The sequence below is a fragment of the Rhineura floridana genome, chromosome 2, assembly GCF_030035675.1.
Source record: "Rhineura floridana isolate rRhiFlo1 chromosome 2, rRhiFlo1.hap2, whole genome shotgun sequence".
NCBI lineage: Eukaryota > Metazoa > Chordata > Lepidosauria > Squamata > Rhineuridae > Rhineura > Rhineura floridana.
Genome location: NC_084481.1, coordinates 166,438,170 through 166,461,530, shown reverse-complemented (window position 1 = coordinate 166,461,530; position 23,361 = coordinate 166,438,170). Strand labels below are relative to the sequence as shown.

General features: G+C 44.2%; 1 protein-coding gene across 3 annotated transcripts in view; it reads right to left on the bottom strand.

Annotated features, from left to right (window-relative positions):
* ZNF106 (zinc finger protein 106) overlaps positions 1-23,361 on the bottom strand; it is a 72,242-nt gene that overhangs the window by 4,399 nt on the left and 44,482 nt on the right. For 2 of the 3 annotated variants that reach the window (XM_061611293.1, XM_061611294.1), the window contains exons 13-19: positions 22,870-23,015; positions 21,532-21,666; positions 10,066-10,182; positions 6,656-6,847; positions 5,641-5,703; positions 3,662-3,781; positions 311-382 (exon numbers count right to left, since the gene is read on the bottom strand). In XM_061611293.1, the coding sequence (XP_061467277.1) occupies positions 311-382; positions 3,662-3,781; positions 5,641-5,703; positions 6,656-6,847; positions 10,066-10,182; positions 21,532-21,666; positions 22,870-23,015 (845 nt within the window). The remainder of the gene's footprint in view (positions 1-310; positions 383-3,661; positions 3,782-5,640; positions 5,704-6,655; positions 6,848-10,065; positions 10,183-21,531; positions 21,667-22,869; positions 23,016-23,361) is intronic. The other variant, XM_061611295.1, reaches the window with a different exon arrangement.

Sequence of the window (23,361 nt, the reverse complement as noted above, 5' to 3'; positions counted from 1 at the left end):
TTCAGAAGGTGAATCCCTTCTGTTGGCAGCCTATCATGGAGTGCTGCTCTGGAAATCCCCAGACCTTTGGGGGAAGATTTTTGGCAGGTGTGAGAGCTGACAAGCCCTGTTGCTTCATAGGCAGGAGCACAGGCCCTATGGAGGATGGGAAGCTCCTCCCACCAGAAAGAGCCAAGCACAAAATAAATAAATGATAAATAAGTTATTGCATAAATCCACACCCACAAAGCAAGTGAGAGGACTGACCCTCTCCTGGATAACAACCACTGAAGGAGAATCTCCAATTTTATGTAATAGAAGAAATTGTTACCATGCTCTTATGAATGGTCATGCACATAATCATATCCGAGTGTCCTCCGTAGACTTGCAAACGATCGTGAGACTTGGTGCAAGAAAAGAAAAACACGACATTTTCATAGGTGAGAATTTTGCATTTTTATTTTTATTTTGAAAAAGAGCTTCCACAGACAAGATGCATGAACATTATGAACACATGAAATTGAGGAAGCATCCAAACTAGGAAATGTGGTAGTAATGGGTGACTTCAACTACCCGGACATAGACTGGCTGCATATGTGTTCCAGTCATGACAAAGAAGCAAAGTTTCTAGATATTCTAAATGACTATTCCCTAGATCAGTTGGTCATGGAACCGACCAGAGGGACGGCAACCCTGGACTTAATCCTCAGTGGGGACCGGGACCTGGTGCGAGATGTAAGTGTTGTTGAACCGATTGGGAGCAGTGACCACAGTGCTATTAAATTAAACATACATGTAACTGGCCAATTGCCAAGAAAATCCAACACGGTCACATTTGACTTCAAAAGAGGAAACTTCACAAAAATGAGGGGATTGGTAAAAAGAAAGCTGAAAAACAAAGTCCAGAGGGTCACATCACTCAAAAATGCTTGGAAGTTGTTTAAAAACACTATATTAGAAGCTCAACTGGAGTGCATACCGCAGATCAGAAAAGGTACCGCCAGGGCCAAGAAGATGCCAGCATGGTTAACAAGCAAAGTCAAGGAAGCTCTTAGAGGCAAAAAGTCTTCCTTCAGAAAATGGAAGTCTTGTCCGAATGAAGAAAATAAAAAAGAACACAAACTCTGGCAAAAGAAATGCAAGAAGACAATAAGGGATGCTAAAAAAGAATTTGAGGAGCACATTGCTAAGAACATAAAAACCAACAACAAAAAATTCTATAAATACATTCAAAGCAGGAGACCATCTAGGGAGACAATTGGACCCTTGGATGATAAGGGAGTCAAAGGTGTCCTAAAGAACGATAAGGAGATTGCAGAGAAGCTAAATGAATTCTTTGCATCTGTCTTCACAGTGGAAGATATAGGGCAGATCCCTGAACTAACATTTGCAGGAAGGGATTCTGAGGAACTAAGACAAATAGTGGTAACGAGAGAGGAAGTTCTAAGCTTAATGGACAATATAAAAACTGACAAATCACCGGGCCCGGATGCCATCCACCCGAGAGTTCTCAAAGAACTCAAAGGTGAAATTGCTGATCTGCTAACTAAAATATGTAACTTGTCCCTCGGGTCCTCCTCCGTGCCTGAGGACTGGAAAGTGGCAAATGTAACACCAATCTTCAAAAAGGGATCCAGAGGGGATCCTGGAAATTACAGGCCAGTTAGCTTAACTTCTGTCCCTGGAAAACTGGTAGAAAGTATGATTAAAGCTAGATTAACTAAGCACATAGAAGAACAAGCCTTGCTGAAGCAGAGCCAGCATGGCTTCTGCAAGGGAAAGTCCTGTCTCAGTAACCTATCAGAATTCTTTGAGAGTGTCAACAAGCATATAGATAGAGGTGATCCAGTGGACATAGTGTACTTAGACTTTCAAAAAGCGTTTGACAAGGTACCTCACCAAAGGCTTCTGAGGAAGCTTAGCAGTCATGGAATAAGAGGAGAGGTCCTCTTGTGGATAAGGAATTGGTTAAGAAGCAGAAAGCAGAGAGTAGGAATAAACGGACAGTTCTCCCAATGGAGGGCTGTAGAAAGTGGAGTCCCTCAAGGATCGGTATTGGGACCTGTACTTTTCAACTTGTTCATTAATGACCTAGAATTAGCAGTGAGCAGTGAAGTGGCCAAGTTTGCTGACGACACTAAATTGTTCAGGGTTGTTAAAACAAAAAGGGATTGCGAAGAGCTCCAAAAAGACCTCTCCAAACTGAGTGAATGGGCGGAAAAATGGAAAATGCAATTCAATATAAACAAGTGTAAAATTATGCATATTGGAGCAAAAAATCTTAATTTCACATATACGCTCATGGGGTCTGAACTGGCGGTGACCGACCAGGAGAGAGACCTCGGGGTTGTAGTGGACAGCACGATGAAAATGTCGACCCAGTGTGCGGCAGCTGTGAAAAAGGCAAATTCCATGCTAGGGATAATTAGGAAAGGTATTGAAAATAAAACAGCTGATATCATCATGCTGTTGTATAAATCTATGGTGCGGCCGCATTTGGAATACGTGTACAGTTCTGGTCACCTCATCTCAAAAAGGATATTATAGAGTTGGAAAAGGTTCAGAAGAGGGCAACCAGAATGATCAAGGGGATGGAGCGACTCCCTTACGAGGAAAGGTTGCAGCATTTGGGGCTTTTTAGTTTAGAGAAAAGGCGGGTCAGAGGAGACATGATAGAAGTGTATAAAATTATGCATGGCATTGAGAAAGTGGATAGAGAAAAGTTCTTCTCCCTCTCTCATAATACTAGAACTCGTGGACATTCAAAGAAGCTGAATGTTGGAAGATTCAGGACAGACAAAAGGAAGTACTTCTTTACTCAGCGCATAGTTAAACTATGGCATTTGCTCCCACAAGATGCAGTAATGGCCACCAGCTTGGGTGGCTTTAAAAGAAGATTAGACAAATTCATGGAGGACAGGGCTATTGATGGCTACTAGCCGTGATGGCTGTGCTCTGCCACCCTAGTCAGAGGCAGCATGCTTCTGAAAACCAGTTGCCGGAAGCCTCAGGAGGGGAGAGTGTTCTTGCACACGGGTCCTGCTTGCGGGCTTCCCCCAGGCACCTGGTTGGCCACTGTGAGAACAGGATGCTGGACTAGATGGGCCACTGGCCTGATCCAGCAGGCTCTTCTTATGTTCTTATGACAAACCTTCACTTCCTGAGTACCATGTTCCACCATGTATGTCACTCATTTTTTTTTGCTGTCTTCCAGCAACACAAAACTTTATCAGATTCCCCCAGAAAAGTTGTTGACCAATGAAACACATTTAACTAGATGCACTCACAAAGCAGGTTATCACAAACTAACATGCAACACAAACCTAAAAATAAACATGCATCTAACGAATGACAGTGCCATAATCTTACTGTGGGGCTGATTCAGCTGACAGGAACAGGCTACACAGCAACTGTTTGCACAATGGATGCAGGACTTCCTAATTGTTAATGCCCAGCTTGGAACTAAAAAGGATGTTCCAAATTACATTTCATTAAATATTTGAAGATCAAAGCATCTCCTCGAATTAAGCAGAAAAGCTCAGAATTTGTAGGAGAGGAAGAGGCTGCAGCACAGCCCCTGCCCCACTAAAGTTGAGACCCTGCTAAAGAGAAGGTCCCTCAACATCTCCTGTCCCATAATGTCACCAAAAGCAACAAAAATTAGAATATGATTTTTTTTTACCTGCAGCTCATAAACACGAACACATTTGTCCAAGCAAGCTGTTACCATCACTTTCCCCAGGATATTCACAACTGTCACTGCATGGTTATGTCCTTTATAAATCCGGACCAGCTCCCCTGTCTGCAACAAGATAATCCATACAACATAATTAGTAATAAGCATGAACATTTCTTACATCATTTACAGGCCAATCCAATCCATGTCTAATCAGAAGTAAGACCTACTGAACTGAGGGTTTACTCCCAGGTAAGTAGGGTTAAAACTGTTGCCTTATTTATTTATTGTATTTATAAATTATCCTTCAACAGAGCCCAGGGGGATGCACAACAAAAGATAAACAAAATATATCAATTGTTTAAAAGACTAAAAAAATTATAGTAGCCACCTTTAAAACATAAACCAACCCATAGTCACTTGAGGCTCAGGTAGCCTCGGTGGCCCGGAATGCTTTCTACCAACTTTGGTTGGTGGCCCAGCTGCGCCCCTATCTGGACAGGGAAAATCTCGCTGCAGTTGTCCATGCTCTGGTAACCTCCAAATTAGATTACTGCAATGCGCTCTACGTGGGGCTGCCTTTGAAGACGGTTCGGAAATTGCAGCTCGTGCAAAATGCATCGGCCAGACTATTGACACGGACAAGGTGGTCTGAACACATAACACCGATTCTGGCCCGCTTGCATTGGCTGCCTATATGTTTCCGGGCTCGATTCAAAGTGCTGGTTTTAACCTATAAAGCCTTACACGGCTTGGGACCACACTACCTGATGGAACGCCTCTCCCGATATGAACCTACCCGTACACTGTGCTCAACATCGAAGGCCCTCCTCCGGGTGCCTCCTCAGAGGGAGGCTCGGAGGATGACAACAAGAAAGAGGGCCTTCTCAGTGGTGGCTCCCGAATTGTGGAATGATCTTCCTGACGAGGCACGCCTGGCGCCAACATTGCTATCCTTTCGGCGCCAGGTTAAAACTTTCCTCTTCTCCCAGGCATTTTAGCATTTTAGTATTTTAGTATTTTAATATGTGTTTTTGTCTGTCTTAAAATGTTTACAATTTTGAAATTTGGATGTAGTTTTAAAATTGTTTAAATATGTGTTTTAATTGTAGATGGAAGTTTAGTTTGTACACCGCCCAGAGAGCTTCGGCTATGGGGCAGTATAGGAATTTAATAAAATAAAATAAATAAATAATAGTTCCGGGGATAAACAATCTGGCAATCTGGAAAGGTCTGAGTAAACAGAAGCTTCTTCAGCTGACATCTAAATCCCAAAAACAAAGAAGACAAATGTAGCTCTAGGGGGAGAGTGTTCTGAAGTTGAGGCCCCACTAAAGAGAAGGTCCTTCAACAGCTCCCTCAATAAATTCCCTCAACAGAGATTCTCATGTATACCACAAGCACAGATTGTGCAAGATCATGGAATTTAATTAGAGACAAAATCTCATGCTTGTACACTATACCAGCAGATATAATCAGGGCTTCATTTTAATATCCTACTAAGGTTAAGTTCTCACAGAAATTTGTACAAAATACACATTGCACACCATGCCAGTTATGAACAACTATGCTCCCCTTTAAAACACAGTTATCAAACCCTCTAGCAGAAGCACGGCTAATTGTACATCCTTTCTGACTGGCATGCTCTGCATGTATTTAGTACTCAGGTCTGTATCCCAATACAAAATAACAGTGTGAGAAGAAACCTTAGGCTGCAATCCTAATCCCATTTATTGGGAAGTAAGCCCTATTGAATTCAATAGGACTTACTTCTGAGTAGACATGGTTAGGTCTGTGCTGTCAGACAGCTCAACATCTGTTTAAGAAATCTGCAGAAGCAGTTAAGATTCTGGTTTCATGAAAATGTTGTAACACTACTTTACAGCAAATGATTTCATCAAGAGTGGGGAAGTCTGAAGTACTTCCTCTTTCAAAGTTTCAAATGGAATGGTATTTGCTCAATGTCAACCATGTGAACAACTTACATGTATATTGTGGGCATGGACAGACTGGTCACTGGAACCACTGAACACCAGATCGTTCACAACCTTGGAAGAGACAACCAGATAGACAGATTACCCACAACTTTTCATCAAAAGATGGTGCCTTTCTTCCACCCACTCTCTTTCACATTTAAGGGCTACTGGGACAATATAACCAAATATGAACTGAAAATGCACTAGGAAGGTTGACAGAGCACCAGCTGGGAGAGAGTTGAACTGAATTTAAATTCCAATTCAGCCAAAGTTTCAGTGTGTGGCTATGTGGCAAATTACTGCTTTTCAGTTTCAGCTACGTATCAGGACTATCATTATTTATAACCTAAAAGCAACCATGAGCTACTTCCAATGGCTGCTACGGAAAAGGAGAATATATCCTGAATTTATATTCTGTTATCAAACAGAAGGCCAGCAAGGAAAATGATATCGTAGTCAAGGCTGGAGATAACAGTAGATTTTTCATGTAGAATGTAGAGAGCGACACAGCATGGCAAGAGACTGAATATGATGGCCAATCACAGAAAGCCTATTCCAAGGCTTTGTGCTTGAACAAAAGGGTGGATGGTGATGTTGTCAATGGATATTTATATTATACAAGGTGAGGAAGTCTTGGAAGAAAATGCTAGCAGTTCCTTTTTGGGCGAGTGAGATGGTAAACCAACATCTAAGTGAAAATACTTGATAGTCAGTTGGAACTGGAGAGGCAGAGCTGGGTTCCAACACCATATTGGCTATACCAAGAACCATGGGATTTGATGAACTCACCCAAGGACAATGTGGAGGGAGAAAGAAATGCCAACGGGTGAGAACAGATCTCTGAGAGATCCCAGGAGAGAGAGGGGAAAGCCAAGCAAGAGCGTCTCTCATTGGAAATGTTATATTACTAATCATAAACAACTGGAGAGTAGAGAGATTTATTGACAAGCTTTGAATTGCTTCCAGAGGTGGAAAGCCTACAAGTGAAGTCTATCTATTAAAAAAAGCCTTTTAAGTTACTTGCCTTCATACAGAGTACTGTTTTGCTATGACCTTCAAGGGTTCGAAGCAGCAATCCATTCCGGGCATCTCGTACACTGATTGTACAATCATAGGATCCCACAATCAGCAACCTCCGCGTCCCTTCCTGAGCTGTGGCAAGACAACTGATTGCCCTTGGACTGTGGCACTCAAAATTATCAAGTGGCTTGTTATTCTGAAAAACAATGCAATCAACATTTCCTTCCTAACCCAATCTCATATTAATACGGAACTATCCAGATAGCACACTGCAAATAACACAAGTCCTCAATTTCCCTTTTTTGTTTATTCAAGCAAAAAACCCAGCACCCTCTTCTAACTAGTTGCATGCTACTCCAGATCACGAGAGTGCACCATTTCCATTTAATTCCCGTTTGGCTTTTTAAATAAATTATGAATTAATGATACCGATTTTGCTCTGAATTCTCTGGTACCATATTTGCTTCGACTTCTCTGTATAAGCTGTGTTTATGGAGTGGATGTATTTATTTAATGTGTACCCTGCTCCATCCCAAAGGCTTTGAGCAGCTTACATGATATTTAAACTTTTTTACATTAGAGAACATCCTCCTCCAACAAAACAGAATTTCCTAAGGCTACAATCCTACCTACTTACCTGGGAATAAGTCCCAATGCACTAAATTATTTTATTTCGTCAATTTATATACTGTTTAATTACAATTGTCTCTAAGCGCTATGCAAAAAAAAAAAACTCACTACAATGAAAATAAAAATAAATTACAATTATAAAATTACAATTCAGTTAAAATGTCTGCTAGTATAAAAACATTTGCAGTAGGTGCTGGAAGTTCAATAGGGAGTGGACCCAGAACTTGGAAAACTTACTTTTTTCAACTATAACTCCCATCTGCCCAATCCAGTGGCCATGCTGGTTGGGGCTGATGGGAGTTGTAGTTCAAAAAAGTAACTTTTCCAAGCTCTGAGTGGACCTGCTCCATCTCAAGTGGAAGGGATATCCACAATATTGAACACACTGTTCTTGGTGGCTATAGGCTATACATTTGAGTCATGCAGCACTACTAAAAGTGACTCCCCCAAAGACCTCAGAGATCAGGCAGGGATATAAGGAATCAGGCAGTCCCTCAGTTATCCTGGACCCAAGTTGTTAAGGACCTGATAACAATATTAATAACCTTGAACCTGGCCCAGTAACTTATGGAGCTGTATTTCTAAGTGGGTAATGTATAGGATTGCACTGTTATATATTCCATGGACTCTTTCCACAAGTTGTTATGCATGTTTGTGCTTGGACCTGAATAGTTCTCTTAATAGATCTCAACAGAAGTTGGTTTAATCTAATAATTAATTCTATTAACAATATAATTATGGTGCTTAGACTACTTATTATTTTAAATATTTCAGAATACAATGTTTCCCTCTAAAATTACTTTCAGAAACCAGTTTCAGAAACAAAACATTTGAAGACAGTGAAATGTAAACACAGGCTGCAGCTTAATGACTAATTTCCTATATGCCAAGCTATGTCATGGGTTAACATTCAATAAATGAACTTAGCCACCTTCTGGACTTGTAGCATCTCACCCACCTCCCTGCAATGACCAAGGGAGAGGAGTTCAGAAGCTTTTGTTTTCTCTAAACATCACTTCTATGTTATCCAACTGGGGATCATGTTTTAATACTAATGAAGGTCAACAAGCCAGCTTCATAACCCATGGTATAAAGTTGGTTTGCTTTGAAATCAGCCAGCTAATGCACAATTCCCAGTTCAAATGAAATGACAAACTGAGGTTATGCATATGTAAAAGGAAGAGCTTTTGAACTCCTCTTCTGGCTACACAGGAAGAGGGTAGGTGTATGCCCGGGAGGAGGCAGATAGGCTCATTCACATAGCACTAGACCAGGGAAAGCTAATATGGTGCCTTCTACATCAGCCCCAGCCTGTAAAGAATTCTCACCGGGAGGTTAACTCCCAAGCCCAGGACAATTGATCCTGGCCAGACACAGCCCATGCCTTCCTTACCAGGGCTGAGTTAAACAAACACCAACCCTGCAAGGTAGGTAGACTGCCACCACTCCTTAAACCTGGTTACCCACTCTGGGCCAAGGGGAAATAGCAAGTGCCAGAAATAGACTTGCCAAGGATTCCAAACGACAAGAGCCAAAGATGCACTCCTTGTCTTGCAGCCTTAAGGCAAAATACCAAACTATATGGTAATCTGTTGCTAAATGGCCAAGGTGCTGGATTCCGAGCCAAATTGCCCCTGAAATGAACACACACTGGTAAATAAGAGGTAGCTTTATTAGAATTAAATATAAGTGCAAAAATACAGCAGCAAACTAATTTCTTAAACCAAACAACCCAAGGGTTAGGTAAAATACAAAATGCAGAGAGTTCAAGTCACAAGCAAAAATAACAAATCTGTCTAGCCTATTCTATACTCACACATTATAGAAAGATAGGCAGAGTAACTTTATGGTTCCACATCTCCCCAGAGATGTATAGCCTGGATAGTATTAGGATGGAACCCCAACATCAGGTAGCACCAAGGAACATTGGGGAACAAAGACCCAGAATCTTAGTTCTACTTTTATGGGGAAAAGCCCAGCAACAGCCAAGAATTAATTAGCCAATCAGGGGGCTTTCTGATGATGAACTCTTCCAGAGCTTTTGTGTGCTTCTCCAGCCTTCCCAGATTGGCCTTGAGGTACCACTCTCAGGCTGATAAGCAGGTGTTCTTACTGCCTAATTAACTGAGTTCAGCTGTGAGAACCGACAGTATCATTGCCTTCCAGAGGTCCTAATTCAAGTAAGATGTTCCACACAACCATTTTAGTTAACAACCTTAACGAACCAGGTGTTTTTGACACAGCTAGCATAGCCAATGATCAAGGATGGTGGAACTTATAGTCCAGGAACATCTGGAGGATACTACAATGACTTTACCTGTGCTAGATCATGGTCTAAGCATTGCATCCAAATGCGGCCAATGTAACACTGACACATTACCATATAAGTAAGATTTCTAGGATAAAATGAAGGAACATTTTTACACATACAAAAGCAAGCTGTAAATATTTGTCCTGATATATGTGCATATCTATCCTGTGGAAAAATCCCAAAGCTAATTGCACCTGACAGCTGGTACAGATAATACATATTTTGAAAGATTTTTCATTTCTGTGAGGTATGTTTCAATTAGTGGGGAATCACAGAAGATCCTATCAGCTACTTCTATGACTGCAAGATGCAGTTTTTCTGATTATGAAAGTAGCACCTGAAATCTTTGCCAAGTCCACAATTCCAGCGCTGCTCATGTGACTAGACAGCACTGTGAGCTGCTATTTGGGGGGGGGAGTAAATAACTCAACATGTGCACCGGTTCTAATGGAATACACACCTCTTATACTGACCTTTATATTGAAAGTGGCCACACTGCCATTAGCAAGTCCTGCATAAAGAATCTTCCATCTACTATGCAGACAGAGCACACGGTCACCCAATTTGAAATGATCCACAAGTTCCCTAGTCTGGTAGGAGGAAAACAATAATTAGTAGACATTCTTTGGGGCATCATATTTAAGCAAGCGAACCTAAAGAAGAAACCTGAAAACTAGCTTTGTATATAAATCATATTAATTGCAGTTTGGAAGCAATGAAACAGGCCTTTTACCTACATGATACAAGGCTACTTGGCCCCTGGAGAACAATGGATCAAGTAAAAGAAAGTCCCAATCTTAATTTAAACTGTACAAATACTTATTTTTCATGGACTTTCATATGCTCCAGCTCACCAGAATGGTCCATTGGCCTCACCTGAAGGGTGATTTTCTCAGGTAGACTGACATCATATTGGGTACTACTGCCATCTAGCGTCCGAAAGCAAGAATGCACTGAAGTCAAGACCTGAGGCTTCGAGCCCCTCCTACTTCCAGTTTCATTCGCGACGAGTCTGGAGTGGCATATCTGAGAAGAACAAAAGGGGCCAACGGGCCAACCAGCAAGGAAAAGAGCACCACAATCACACCCCAATACTAGAGAATAACATGCAATGAAACCGGGATATAAAGGTCTTGACTGAATTTAACCAGTGCACAAAGGAAACTTTGAATGTGAATAATATGACCATGGAGAACAATATCCAGATATCCTCCAAATGGGAGGGCTATGATGTCAGTCTACCTGAGAAAATCACCCTTCAGGTGAGGCCAATGGACCATTTCCCTCAGGTAGACTGCCATCATATTGGGATATACCAAAACAGCCCTCAGTAGGGAGGGACCACCACTGATTACTTCTTGGAAAGGACCTGCTGCAGCACGCGCCTCCCAAAGGAGGCGTCGGTAGAAGCGTAACGGTCAATCTTATAATATTTTAAGGAAGAATTCAGAGAAGACCAAACCACAGCTCTACAAATATCTGAAAGGGGTGCGTTGGTTGCGAAGGCAGCCGAGGTGGCTGCTGATCTGGTGGAATGGTCCGAGATATTAGGTGGCACAGGCAGGTTAAGGGACTCATAAGCTAAAGCAATACAAGCTCACAACCAACAGGACAAGGTGGACTTGGAGACCTTTTCCCCCAAGGTACTAGGGTGAAAGGATATGAATAAAGACTCAGTTAGCCTGATGTCCTGGGTGCGAGAGAGGTAAAGTCTGAGGGCCCTCCGAACATCCAGTGAGTGCTAGGCCTTCTCTAATGAGTGGACTGGCTTCGGGCAGAATTACGGAAGAACAATGTCCTGGTTACAGTGAAACATCGAATCAACTTTGGGACAGAAGGATGGATCTGGCTGCAACACCACTGAGTCCTCATGAAAGATGCAGAGATGGCGGGCCGATGACAAGGCTTCCAGCTCTGAGACTCTTCTCGCTGATGTTATAGCAACCAGGAACAAGACCTTGAAAGACAGCAGTCGAAGGGAAACTGAAGCCAGAGGTTCAAATGGAGGGCGCTGTAATGCTTGTAGGACCTTCGAAAGACTCCAGGAAGGGAAATGGTGACACACAGCTGGAGAGAGGCGGGCGGCCCCTTTCAGAAAACATTTGATGAGTGGGTGAGAGCCCACAGGAATGGCCGATGAAGAAATGGACAGGATGGAGGAGATAGTGGAAGCATGATGACGCAAAGTGTTTGGTTTTAGTCCCATTCTGAGACCTCTATATAGGAACTGCAGAACCTGCTGTACAGTGGCTTCAGAAGGCCGGAAGCCCTTGGAGGTGCACCAGGTGGAAAAAGCAAGCCAAGTACTCTGGTATATGCGAGTTGTTGACGGTCTTCTATGTTGCGTGTGTGCGTGTATAGATCATACAAGGATGGAATCCAAGAGCCGCATAGAACAGGAATAAGACAGGCCAGGCAAGTTTCTTGTAAGAGTCTTTACTAGGCAAAGACATTCGACACAGTTCTCTCCACAGACATTTCCCCCACACTGAGATTTTGCAAGTCTCCCACCTTATCACGCTTCCCAGCCAGCCACTGACCTTGGCAGTCTGGCACTCTGTTCTCACAGCTTAACCCTTCTGCTTCAGGTTTCACTCTCTCTGCTAAACACCCTGTCTGTGAGTCTCACAGCATGCTTCACTGACCAACAGCCCCCACCTGAGACTCACAGATTACAAAACTTCATTGTTACAATTATTACATTTCTACAACATTAACCTTTCATTACAATACATATCAGTACATGGTTTGTTTCCTTACAGTTTCTATTTACATTTTCAGTTCAGTTTTTTTGTTTCTTTATTTCTTTATTCACACCAGTTTCACAATGTTTTGTTCACTTTTATTTGATAATACATTTATATTTCATTCCTCAACACAAAATTGCCACATTAGATCCATTGTTTCTTTATCTATTGGTCCTTCTTTTTCCCATTCTACTGGAATTTCATCTGTCTCATTATTCTGTTGTGTAACATTAAATGTGAATCTCTGAGGTGGTTGACCTTTCGTTTTTCTTTCTGATCTTCTAACATTATCTATTTCCATTTCTTCTTCACTCTCTATTTTTCTTGGACCTGCACCTGTGCCTGCACTTGTACTTGGCATTTCTGTATCTTGCATTGCCATGTCTTCACTCCTCAGCCTTTTTACAGTACGTTTGCCACCGTGTATTAGATCAGTCAGTGCAGTTTTTAATGGAATTTGCTGTCCAAAAGGAACATCTGCTGCTTCCTGCTTGCTTGCACTATCTAGTATAACTGTTTGACTGTCTCTCCAAGGTTTATCTATCACCTTTATGCTTCTGCTTAACACTACTTGTTGTTTCTCAGGCAACCAAACTCTATAATATGAATTCTGAAATCCCAAAATGCGTCCTGCCTGAGCTCTTGAGCCTAATTTACCATGTCTTTTCTGTTTTGCAACATGTACCCAGCATTTTGCCCCAAAACGTTCTATGTGTTTCACCCTGGGCTTTCTTCCAGTCAACTTCTCATAGGGAGACATGCCTATTGTTCTGTGCATGAGACGGTTCTGAATATAAACAGTGTACAGAATACATTCACCCCAATAAGTGTTATTCATATCTGCATCTGCTAGCATTGCTCTCATTGAATCCTGCAATGACCGGTTCCTCCTCTCTGCAGTTCCGTTGGAGGATGGGCTGAAGGGAGCAGTGAGACTCTGTATTATTCCCTTCTTTTCCAAATATGTTTTAAATGAATTACTGGTAAATTCTCCACCTCTATCTGATCTGATATTTTTGATAACAACCCCATATTGTGTCTCTGTTCTCTGTATGAATGCCTTTAATTTCTCTTCTGCTTCACTTTTCTTTTTCAATAAAAATACATGTGTAAATCTGGAGAAATCATCCACAATTACTAAATAAAACCTTGCTCCACCTTTTGAGCATTGAAAAGGTCCAGCCAAATCCACATGTATGAGCTGATAAGGTTCAGTGGTTGTGCTTTCACAGCTCTTATTTACTGGAGTCACAGTCATTTTTGTTTTACAGCATACCTCACACTCATCCACATGCTCACAATGTGTTAATTTCAAATCTTGACTATGTTTTGGGGTGTTTTGTATCTTTTCGAAATGTGCGTGTGCCAGTTTTCTGTGCCATTCATGGAAACAATTATCATGTTTATCTTTATTAAGTCCTATCCAGGCACACATGGGTTTATCAAGATTGCACTCAACCATAAACATTTGGTTCTGTAATTTCCCTTGCATGCATATTTCACCATCTTTTCTCACAAAACATCTATCCCCTTCAAATGTAACTTTACAACCTATTTGAGTCAATTTTCTTACTGATAGAATGTTATATTTTAAACCAGACACCAGTAATACATCTGTCAATATAGTTCCTAAATTACATAACCTGAGAGTGCCTGTTGCATTCGCGTCCTGAGTCGATCCGTCAGCCAGATAAAGCTTCTCCTGCGTCGGCTTTGAAGTGTAAAATAAACTAGAGTCTGTGATTAGGCAATTAGACGCTCCACTGTCAAGAAGCCACTTAGAGTTAATTAGTTTATTGTCCTCCTTATAAACAAAGTTCACGCTTGTTCTCTGACTTTCAAAGCCCCTGTTATTCCTCTTCTTTAAACAATGTCTCTGTATATGTCCACGGGACCCACAAAAATAACATATTTTATTCTCTTGCCTGCTTCTTTGATTTTGTTGTTGTTGTACAGCCATAGTCTCTTTTAACTCTGTTTTCTTATTTTCTTGTCTTCTATTCCACTCTTGTTGAAGTTTCTGTTCTACAAAGTCCAAATTCAGATGTCCGTCAGGTAAAGTTTCCAGACTCGATACCGTGACGTCCCATTTTTGATCAAATGAAGATAACAGGATATAGACCATCTGAATGTCACTATGATGCACTCCTCTATCTTGCAGCTCAGCATTTAATCTCCGATATTCAGCCAGATGCTCTGTCATAGTCATTTCATCTGTAAAACGCATCTGATAAAGTTTCTGTGCTAAACACAGCCTGCTCCCCGCAGTTTGCTGTACATGAGCGGCTTTTAGCTTTTCCCACATCTGATTAGCTGTCGGCTCATTACTCACCAGCAACAGTTGAGAATCAGACAGCCCCAGAGTAATAAAAGCCTTCGCTTTCTCGTCTTTCTTCAACCACGCTGCTGAAGGAGCTGCCGGAGGGGTTTTTTCTACAACATCATTCAACTCTTCTTTAATCAGAACTGCTCTCATTCTCCATTTCCAGCTGGAGTAGTTTACAGCACTCAGCCTCTCCATCGGCATCCCGGATAACAGGTTTCCAGCCATGTTGCCCACTCTTACTTGCCTCTTTCTTGCACTTTGTTTCTCTCTGCAACAACGCCACGTCAACAGCTCTCGAACCCGCTACCATGTATGATAAGCTGGGCGCATAACCCCTGTTGCGTGTGTGCGTGTATAGATCATACAAGGATGGAATCCAAGAGCCGCATAGAACAGGAATAAGACAGGCCAGGCAAGTTTCTTGTAAGAGTCTTTACTAGGCAAAGACATTCGACACAGTTCTCTCCACAGACATTTCCCCCACACTGAGATTTTGCAAGTCTCCCACCTTATCACGCTTCCCAGCCAGCTACTGACCTTGGCAGTCTGGCACTCTGTTCTCACAGCTTAAACCTTCTGCTTCAGGTTTCACTCTCTCTGCTAAACACCCTGTCTGTGAGTCTCACAGCATGCTTCACTGACCAACATTCTAGATGCTAAAATTGTGTCAACCACCCCTTGAGGCAATCCTGCGGCACTTAAGTGCCGCCGTTCAAAAGCCAGGCTGTCAGATTCAGCCAGGCTGGGGCTGGGTCTGGGTGCCAGATCGGTCCCTGGGAGAGTAGGTCCGGCCTGACCGGCAGTGTCCAGGGGTCTGTGACTGATAGGGAGAGGAGGTCCGAAAACCAAGGTCGGCGAGGCCAGTATAGGGCTATCAGGAGGAGCTGATCTCTCTCGTGCCGCAGTTTTCTCAACGTCCTGCCCAGGAGGGAAATTGGTGGAAAGGCGTAGAGGAGACCCTCTGGCCAGGGTGCTGTCAGTGCGTCCGCTGCTTCCACCATCGAATCCAGGTACCTCAAGAAGTAACGAGGCAGCTGGCAATTGTGGCTCGAGGCGAAGACATCCACTGAGAGGGTGCCAAACCGTTGCTGGAGAAGGTCGAACACCCCCGGATGGAGTTTCCATTCTCCCAGACTCACATGCTGCCTGCTGAGCCAATCGGTGGCCACATCCAGCTCCCCTTTGAAGTATTCTGCCCTTATTGACAGCTGGTGGGTCTCGGTCCAGTCGAAGAGTTGGGTTGCCTCTGCCTGGAGAGCTCGAGACCTGGTGCCTCCCTGTCTGTCCAGGTGTGATTTTACACGTGTTGTCTGTTCGGATTAACACATGCTGCAGGGACAACAGTGGCTGGAAGCGTCGAAGGGCCAGGTGGACAGCTCTGAATTCCAGCCAATTTATATTTTGGCCTTGCTCCACTCTGGACCACACACCCTGGACGAAGCTGGAATTGCAGTGGGCTCCCCAGCTGGTCAGGCTGGCATCCGTGATGATTATGGCTCTGTCCGGCTCCCGGAACAGGGTACCCCTGCTGAGATGTGTCTTCACTGCCCACCAGCGAAATGATGCTCACAGCGATGGCTCCAGCTGGAGCATATGATGGTTGGAGTTGGCAATGTCCGCCTGAAAAGGTAGAAGGGCCCATTGAAGAAGTCGAGTGTGGTGTTGGGCCCACGGGACGATGTGGATGGTGGAAACTAACGTCCCGAGAACTCTTGCCAGAAACATGACGTCCGCCTTTGAGCATTGCGCATCAAGAAGGTTGCCATGGCTCGGATGGTGGAAATACGCTCTGGAGACAGAAAGACCATGGCTCGAGCCGTGTCCAGTATTGCTTCCAGATGCTGGAGTCGCTGGGTTGGGTCTAGATGACTCTTCTCAATGTTGACTAGCCAGCCATGAGAGCTGAGAACATCTAGGGTGTACTGGAGCTGTCTCTTGGCTTGGTCCTTGGAGCGCGCCCGAAGGAAGAGATCATCCAAGTAGGGGTGAATATGGACCCCCTGTAGACAGAGGAAGGCCACCAGGGTAACCATCACTTTGGTAAACACTCGTGGGGCCGACACCAGACTGAATGGCATGGCCCAATATTGAAAATGGTGCTGGCCTAACGAAAACCTCAGGAATCGTCTGTGGGCAGGACAGATCGGGATGTGGAGGTAAGCATCTTTCAGGTCGATGGATGTGAGAAAATCCCCCTGTTGCAGAGCTTCCACAATGGTCGCCAGTGACTCCATTTTGAACCGGCGATACGTGACAAAGCAGTTGACAAATTTGAGGTCCAAGACTGCCCTCCACGAGGAGTCTCGCTTTGGAACCGCAAACAGAACGGAGTAGATGCCTTGCGACCTTTCCGCTGGTGGGACTGGTTTTACTGCAGCTTAGTCGAGTAAGTGATGTAAGGTATCCTGCATGACCCTCCCGTGAGATTTGGAGACGGGAGAGGGGCAATATCTGTCTGGAGGTGTCAACCAAAACTCTATGTTGTATCCATGGGAGAAGATGGTTCTGACCCAGGAAACCTGAGTTAAAGTGAGCCAGGAACTTGCAAAGAGAAGTAGCCTGCCCCCGATGGGGATGGCATCAGAACTGCCTGCGCTGACGAGCTCGTCTGCCGAATAAGGATGTGGCTTGTTGGCCTTGGTACTGGGGTCAGTCCTGGAAGTGCTGTCTAGGCCAGGGTGCCCTAGAGGAGCGGAAATCGGAAGGTCGGGAGTCTCGGCCTCGCCACTCAGGCCACGCCCCCCGAAAGGGCTGGAAAGAACGGTATGGGGCAAACCGTTGAAAAGGCCTGCGGTCATCTCTTCTAGCTGTGGCCAAGGTAGGCTTTCGGTTGTCCTTGGGGTCAATCAAGACCACTTTAAGTGCGTCCTCCCCGAATAGCAGAGACCCTGAGTATGAAGCCATGGACAGGTTGGATCTGGCAGTGGCATCAGCCTCCCAGTGTCAGAGCCAAAGGGTTCTACGAGCTACTACTTCTGCAGCTAGAGCCCGTGCTCCCTGGTGGGTAGCGTCTAAAGTGGCGTCCGCCACAAATGCAGCTGCCTTATGAAGCTTGACTAGGCCCTTTCGCAGTGTGACTGGATCCGGATTGGGATCATCCAAGAGGTCATCGAGCCACATCATCGAAGCCCGTGAGAAAATAGAGGCGGCAGCGGAGACCTGGATAGAAAAGGCGGAAGCCTTGTGATACTTACGTAGCACGAAGTCCAGCTGTCTTTCCGAGGGGTCTTTGAACTGTGAGTCGCCTTCCTTCGGAAGGAGGGACCTAGAAACTAAGTTCGAAATTGGTTGGTCTACCCCAGGGACGTTCATAAAGTACATGAATTCTGCGGCCAAAGTGTAAAGTCTGTTGGCTAGCAGGGAGAAGCGACGTGGGTGCAGTGGGCGGACCCATTCCTCCCTGCCCAGCTTGTTGATGGGGTCTGGCACAGGAATACAGTGATCCACTGATCTGGGTGACTTGAGAACCCTAGCGCCCTTAACGGGTGGAGCAGTGGGTTGTGGTAGCGCGGGTTGGATACCGAGGGTGTCCAACACTCTGCGACAGAGAGGAAGGTAGTCCGCTGAGTCGAAAAAATAATAGGAGTAGTCCTTCTCGAGATCAGAGTCTCCGCTCCGTTCCTCAGGATCTGCCTGCAAAAGGGAGGAAAAGTCTTCCATGCCTGAGGGTTCACCACCAAATCTGCCTCTAGAGATGTCAAATGGGTTAGGCGAGGAAGGATGGACCTCATCGTGAGGGCCAGGAATTTGTGTGGAAGTGGGCAGCCGAGTAGCTGCCAGCTGAGGCGATAGGTGTGCCTGAGGGTGAGCTTGGGAGAGGAACCCGAGTACTTCTTGTAGCTGGGACAGAAACTCTGGGGTCAGCTGCAATCCTGTGGAGGGATCAGAGGATACAGCATGCTCCTGTGGAGGTGGCTGCACCGGTGGTGGCAGAGAAGCTAGAGGAACTTCAGAGTGGCGTGATGATTGGCTAGGAAAGCCTTGGAATTCATCGTCTGATGAGCCGGTAGGAGATTGAAACAGAGCAGGCAATGCCTCTTGAGTAGGCTCGTCTAAGACCGGGGCAGAAACATAGCGGGCACGCTTGGGAGCGCTGTGGGCAGACATATGCTTAGTCTTGGCAACAGCTTTGGCATGCTTGTGCTTAAGAGGGTTTGTGTGGTGCAGGGGCATTGCGCTGTTGACTTGCCCCAGAGGTCTGCGGTGCTTCTGGTTGGTGATCCGCCATGTAACAATCAAAAAGCGTGCACACAGTGTGGAAGGTGCAGTGTCACACCCGTGAAGTAAGGGAATATGGCACCAAAAAATTGGTGGGTACTGGTACTGCACTACTCAAAACAGGGTGCCAAAAATAATTTCTGATGTAGTATGGGCCACGAGCTAAGTACACACACACAATGGGGAAGGTGCGAGACCGCTATTGTATGTTGTCCAAATCAGTATGCCAGAAAAAATTATTTGTGCTATAGTGTGGCCAAAGCTAAATACACACACACGATGAGGAAGGTGCGGTATCACTACTGTGCACTGATCAAAACGGTGCCAGAAGATCTTTATATTGCAGTGTGGCCCAGAGCTAGATACACGCACACAATGGGGAAGGTGCGGTACCGCTAGTGTGCACTGTGCGGGCTATGCACTAAACAAACAATTTTGCTTCAGTATGGCACCCATGCAGCAAGATACACACACACAATGGGGAAGGTGTGGTATCGCTTTAAAGGGCCTGTGCAAGCTATGCAGCTACTATGTTCAGCATGGAAGGTTCAGGGCAGCTGCTAAACGAAAAAAGTTAACTGAATTCACTAAAATTCTGCCCAGAGGTGAGGGGAAACGACAGCAGAATAAACAAAAAGGTGGGGAAAAGGGATAAGACACAAAACTGGAGTCCGCTAAAAAAAAAGGGGGGGGAAACTAAAAAACAAAATGGCGGACGGGAGAGAAAGGAGCAATAGCGGCTTGAACTGGGCTCCTGCGTCCTGGACTGGGCAGCCAGGAGGAACCGCTGCCGATTAGAGAGAAACTGGGTGACCTATGGGAGCTCTAACTGCCGCAAGGAAATAGATGGAGGCAGCTGTGGAAGGGAGAAAAGGCCGCAGGGCGAACCGGGGGGGATGGGCCGCCGCAGCTCGCGGAGCTCAGAGGCAAGGGTACGCCTAAAAGGATGGTCAGGACCAGCAGGAGCTTCCCAGAAAGAAAACAGGAAGCCCAAGGCACAGGCTAGAGAGCACTGCGCCTAAGAGATAAGGGAGCCACAGCCGCGGGCCCCAAAACGGAGAAAAAAGGCAGCCACTGCTGCTAACAACGAAGAGGGGGAAGGGGAAAAAAACCAAAGCCACCTAAAACCCAGGAAAGGCAGAACACTAAGCAGTTGCACAGACTCTAAACAATCCAGGAAGGGAAGGGGAAGCAGGAGCAGAAAAATAGCCAGCAACCCCACCACTCTCTCTCTCTCTCTCTCTCTCTCTCTCACACACACACACACACACACACAAAATAAAACCTTAGCCAAGAATGCAGGTATCTAAATGCCTCGGACGAAGGCAAGAATGAAACTGGAAGTAGGAGAGGCTCGAAGCCCCAGGTCTAGACTTCAGTGCATTCTTGCCTTTGGACGCTAGATGGCAGTAGTACCCAATATGATGGCAGTCTACCTGAGGAAAACATGCACATTTCAGTCTTTCTTATAATGCTTTCTTCACTTCTGAAACCAATCCACTCCTAAAAGGATATCAACTTGAATCCCAGAAATGCATGTGAACTACAAAAATGACAATTTTTTAGCAATCTTTTGCATATCACATTTCCACTTTAAGGCTGGATTCAACAAAGCTGTCCCGTTCATGTAAGCACTTCCACTTGTGCAATAGAACTTCTCCTCCCTCTCACCTCCCCGAATCCCCCCTGAACAGACTGGGGTGGGTATGCAGTGGGAGGAGAGGTTATGTTGTGCATGTGGAGGTTCTTGCGCGAATGGGACCACTTTTTTGGATACAATCCTTATAAAGTAATAAGAGTGTACTATTCTAAATTATAAAGAAAATATTTTAAATCCAAGGCTTGGCCTCAAATTGTTGGAAGCCAGTTATTAGTTTTTGGATACCAGAGCAGGACACGTGGAGGTGAAGGAACATCATATTTAGGGGTGGCTACTCTTCACTGGGCTAAGGGCCACACTGAAAGCATGGTCAACCCTCTGGGACCAGCATGCTAAAGAGGGCAGGGCAATAAAATTTAGTTTTTTTCTGTTTAAGGACACATATGGGGGAATCTTGGGAGGTCACAAAAAACTCTTAAGGGGGCTAGATACAGCCTGTGGATCAGCCACCCTATTCTAATGCCTGCTATTTTTCTAGCTGTATGAATCCATTTGTTTCAGGCACAGATATCAAATGAAAGGGTTCCTTCTGTTTATTTAAGCTATTTATGTACTGCTCAATCACTGGGATTTTTAAGCAGCATACATAACAATTTCAAAGACATAAAATGGCTAGAACAGAAAAGAGATTTGAGCAGAGGCTCCCGTTAAAGGGAGGCACTTTTTGCCAATTTCTTTCTCCTTGCAGCCCTCAGTGTCACCTACTGTGCTATTCTACCAAGACTTCTGACCCTCAGAAGCAACTTTGACTGGAGGTGGGCACATGGGGCTAAATAGGTGAAAATGGCCTCATTTACTTCCTCCACTGAAGCATCCCATGGACAGAGTTCCACAGGCAGCCTAAATCCAAACCACTGTAGCCCATCTATAGGTCAGTTTCCTAATGTGGAAGAGGGAAGAAAACAATCAGATTACAACAGGGGTATGGGTGTTTCTTTATGGGCTTGCAGATCCCAAAAATACTTGTCAATATTCTGTGTACAGTTACCTTGATGTTGTAACAATTTATATTGTGGTCACTAGAGCCTGAATAGAGTACTGCATATTTCCCTGTTGTCTGAGTCACCAGGAGGCAGTTCACTTTTGAGGTGTGCCCTTCAAAGACACCAACACATTGCCTGTTCTGCAAGAGAGTGAAAAGTTACATTACTCAAATGCACTCAGATTGCAAACTGAGGCACCACCCAACGACTATGCCTTCCAAACCAATAATCTATTTCTTGCTTATGTACATTTAGACTAATCAAGAGAAACATGTGGTCAGGGAACACAATAGCCCTCTTTTCCAAGTTGCTTTTCCTGCTTGCATCCTTAAAAATGCAAGTCTTTGTAACATGCAACTGTCCAGACACAAATGTAATAACTGCCTAGCCTCTCAGAAGCTGGTCTTCAAGATATTCATCTCAGACTACTCGTTATTCTCCTACTTTATAAAAGAGCATGTTGTTGCTTCAGCCATTCCTTATACCCAAGTTAAGAAAGTTAACATGGAAAATGGAATTTGATGTTTAGTTCTTCTGTTAAGTCTAAACTTACTGAACCAGCATGCAGTAGCGTGCTTGTTCTTAATGTTCTTTTAATACATACAGTGGCTACCTCATCCCTACCCCAATAATCAACATTTTAAAGAGTGACTGCAACCTACTGAGGTAAAATCAGACTGTTTTAATAGGCTTGATTGCAATGTATGGTTAATAAGGGCTATGTATGAATGGAAGACATGAAGTGTGGAAAACAGATTTGTGCCAGGTGTGGGTGGTGGGTTACATCTGCAGCCTAGAGGCAGAAACAAGATGAAGTGGTCCTATCTTACTGAGACCAATTCTTCTGAGGTAGGCGGAAGCAAATGTCTTCACATCAAATTCTTCAGAAGGCAGAATTCAAGAGGTTTACATGCTCATAGGAACACAATGGAAGCTGCCTTATACTGAGATGGACCATCCAGCTGAATATTGTTTTTAATGACTGGCACTGGCTCTCCAGTATTTCAGACAGGGGACATTCCCATCCTTACCTGGAGATGCTGGAGATTGAACCTGGGACCCTCCATGTGCAAGGCAGATGCCTTATCACTAAGCTACTCATAGGAACAAAAACTCGTATTTTATTGCTTTTATTAATCATTTCATATCTCATTCACTGGCAAAAATTCCCTATACCAAGGAAGGAGCTGGGCATCACAAAATTTAGTCAAAAGTATGTGTTGCTAAAACACAGTTCTAAAAGACTCCTTATCCACCCAAAATCTGGATAGGTTTAATACCACTCTGGACTAGCTGTATTTATCTGATCTAAACCACTCAGCTTCCTTAGCAAGTGTACTTACCACTAAGTTATATGCATGGATAGTTTTGTCTGCTGAGCAAGTGTACAGCAAATTCCCAAAAATCTGAATTGCATTCACAGAAGCTGAATGACCCTCAAAAACGCCTTCTGTGGGTTCATCATCTTCACCCGGCTCTGAAGAGACTTCTGTCAAATGCAATTGTCAAAGCCTTCAGTTAACTAAACATTCTGCTCAAAACATCCACTCAAACGTCCATTCAAAACTAGGTGCTGAACAAATGAATAAATAAGAATACTGTTATAAGTCCCTTCGCTGAAGGAATCAGAAAAGGAGTCAAGTTGTAAGTTAGGTTAGGGAGGGAAAAAAATCATATGAAATGAGCTAGTAAATAAGTACATTGAAACAGGCTTTGACTTAAGAACACGTTAAGAATATGTTGTGAATCTTAATGGCTGGAAAGTAGGGAGAGGGAAAGTTTGACTGCGCCACCTAAGAAGCAAAAAAGAAGCAGCAGCTTCTAGATGCAAGCGA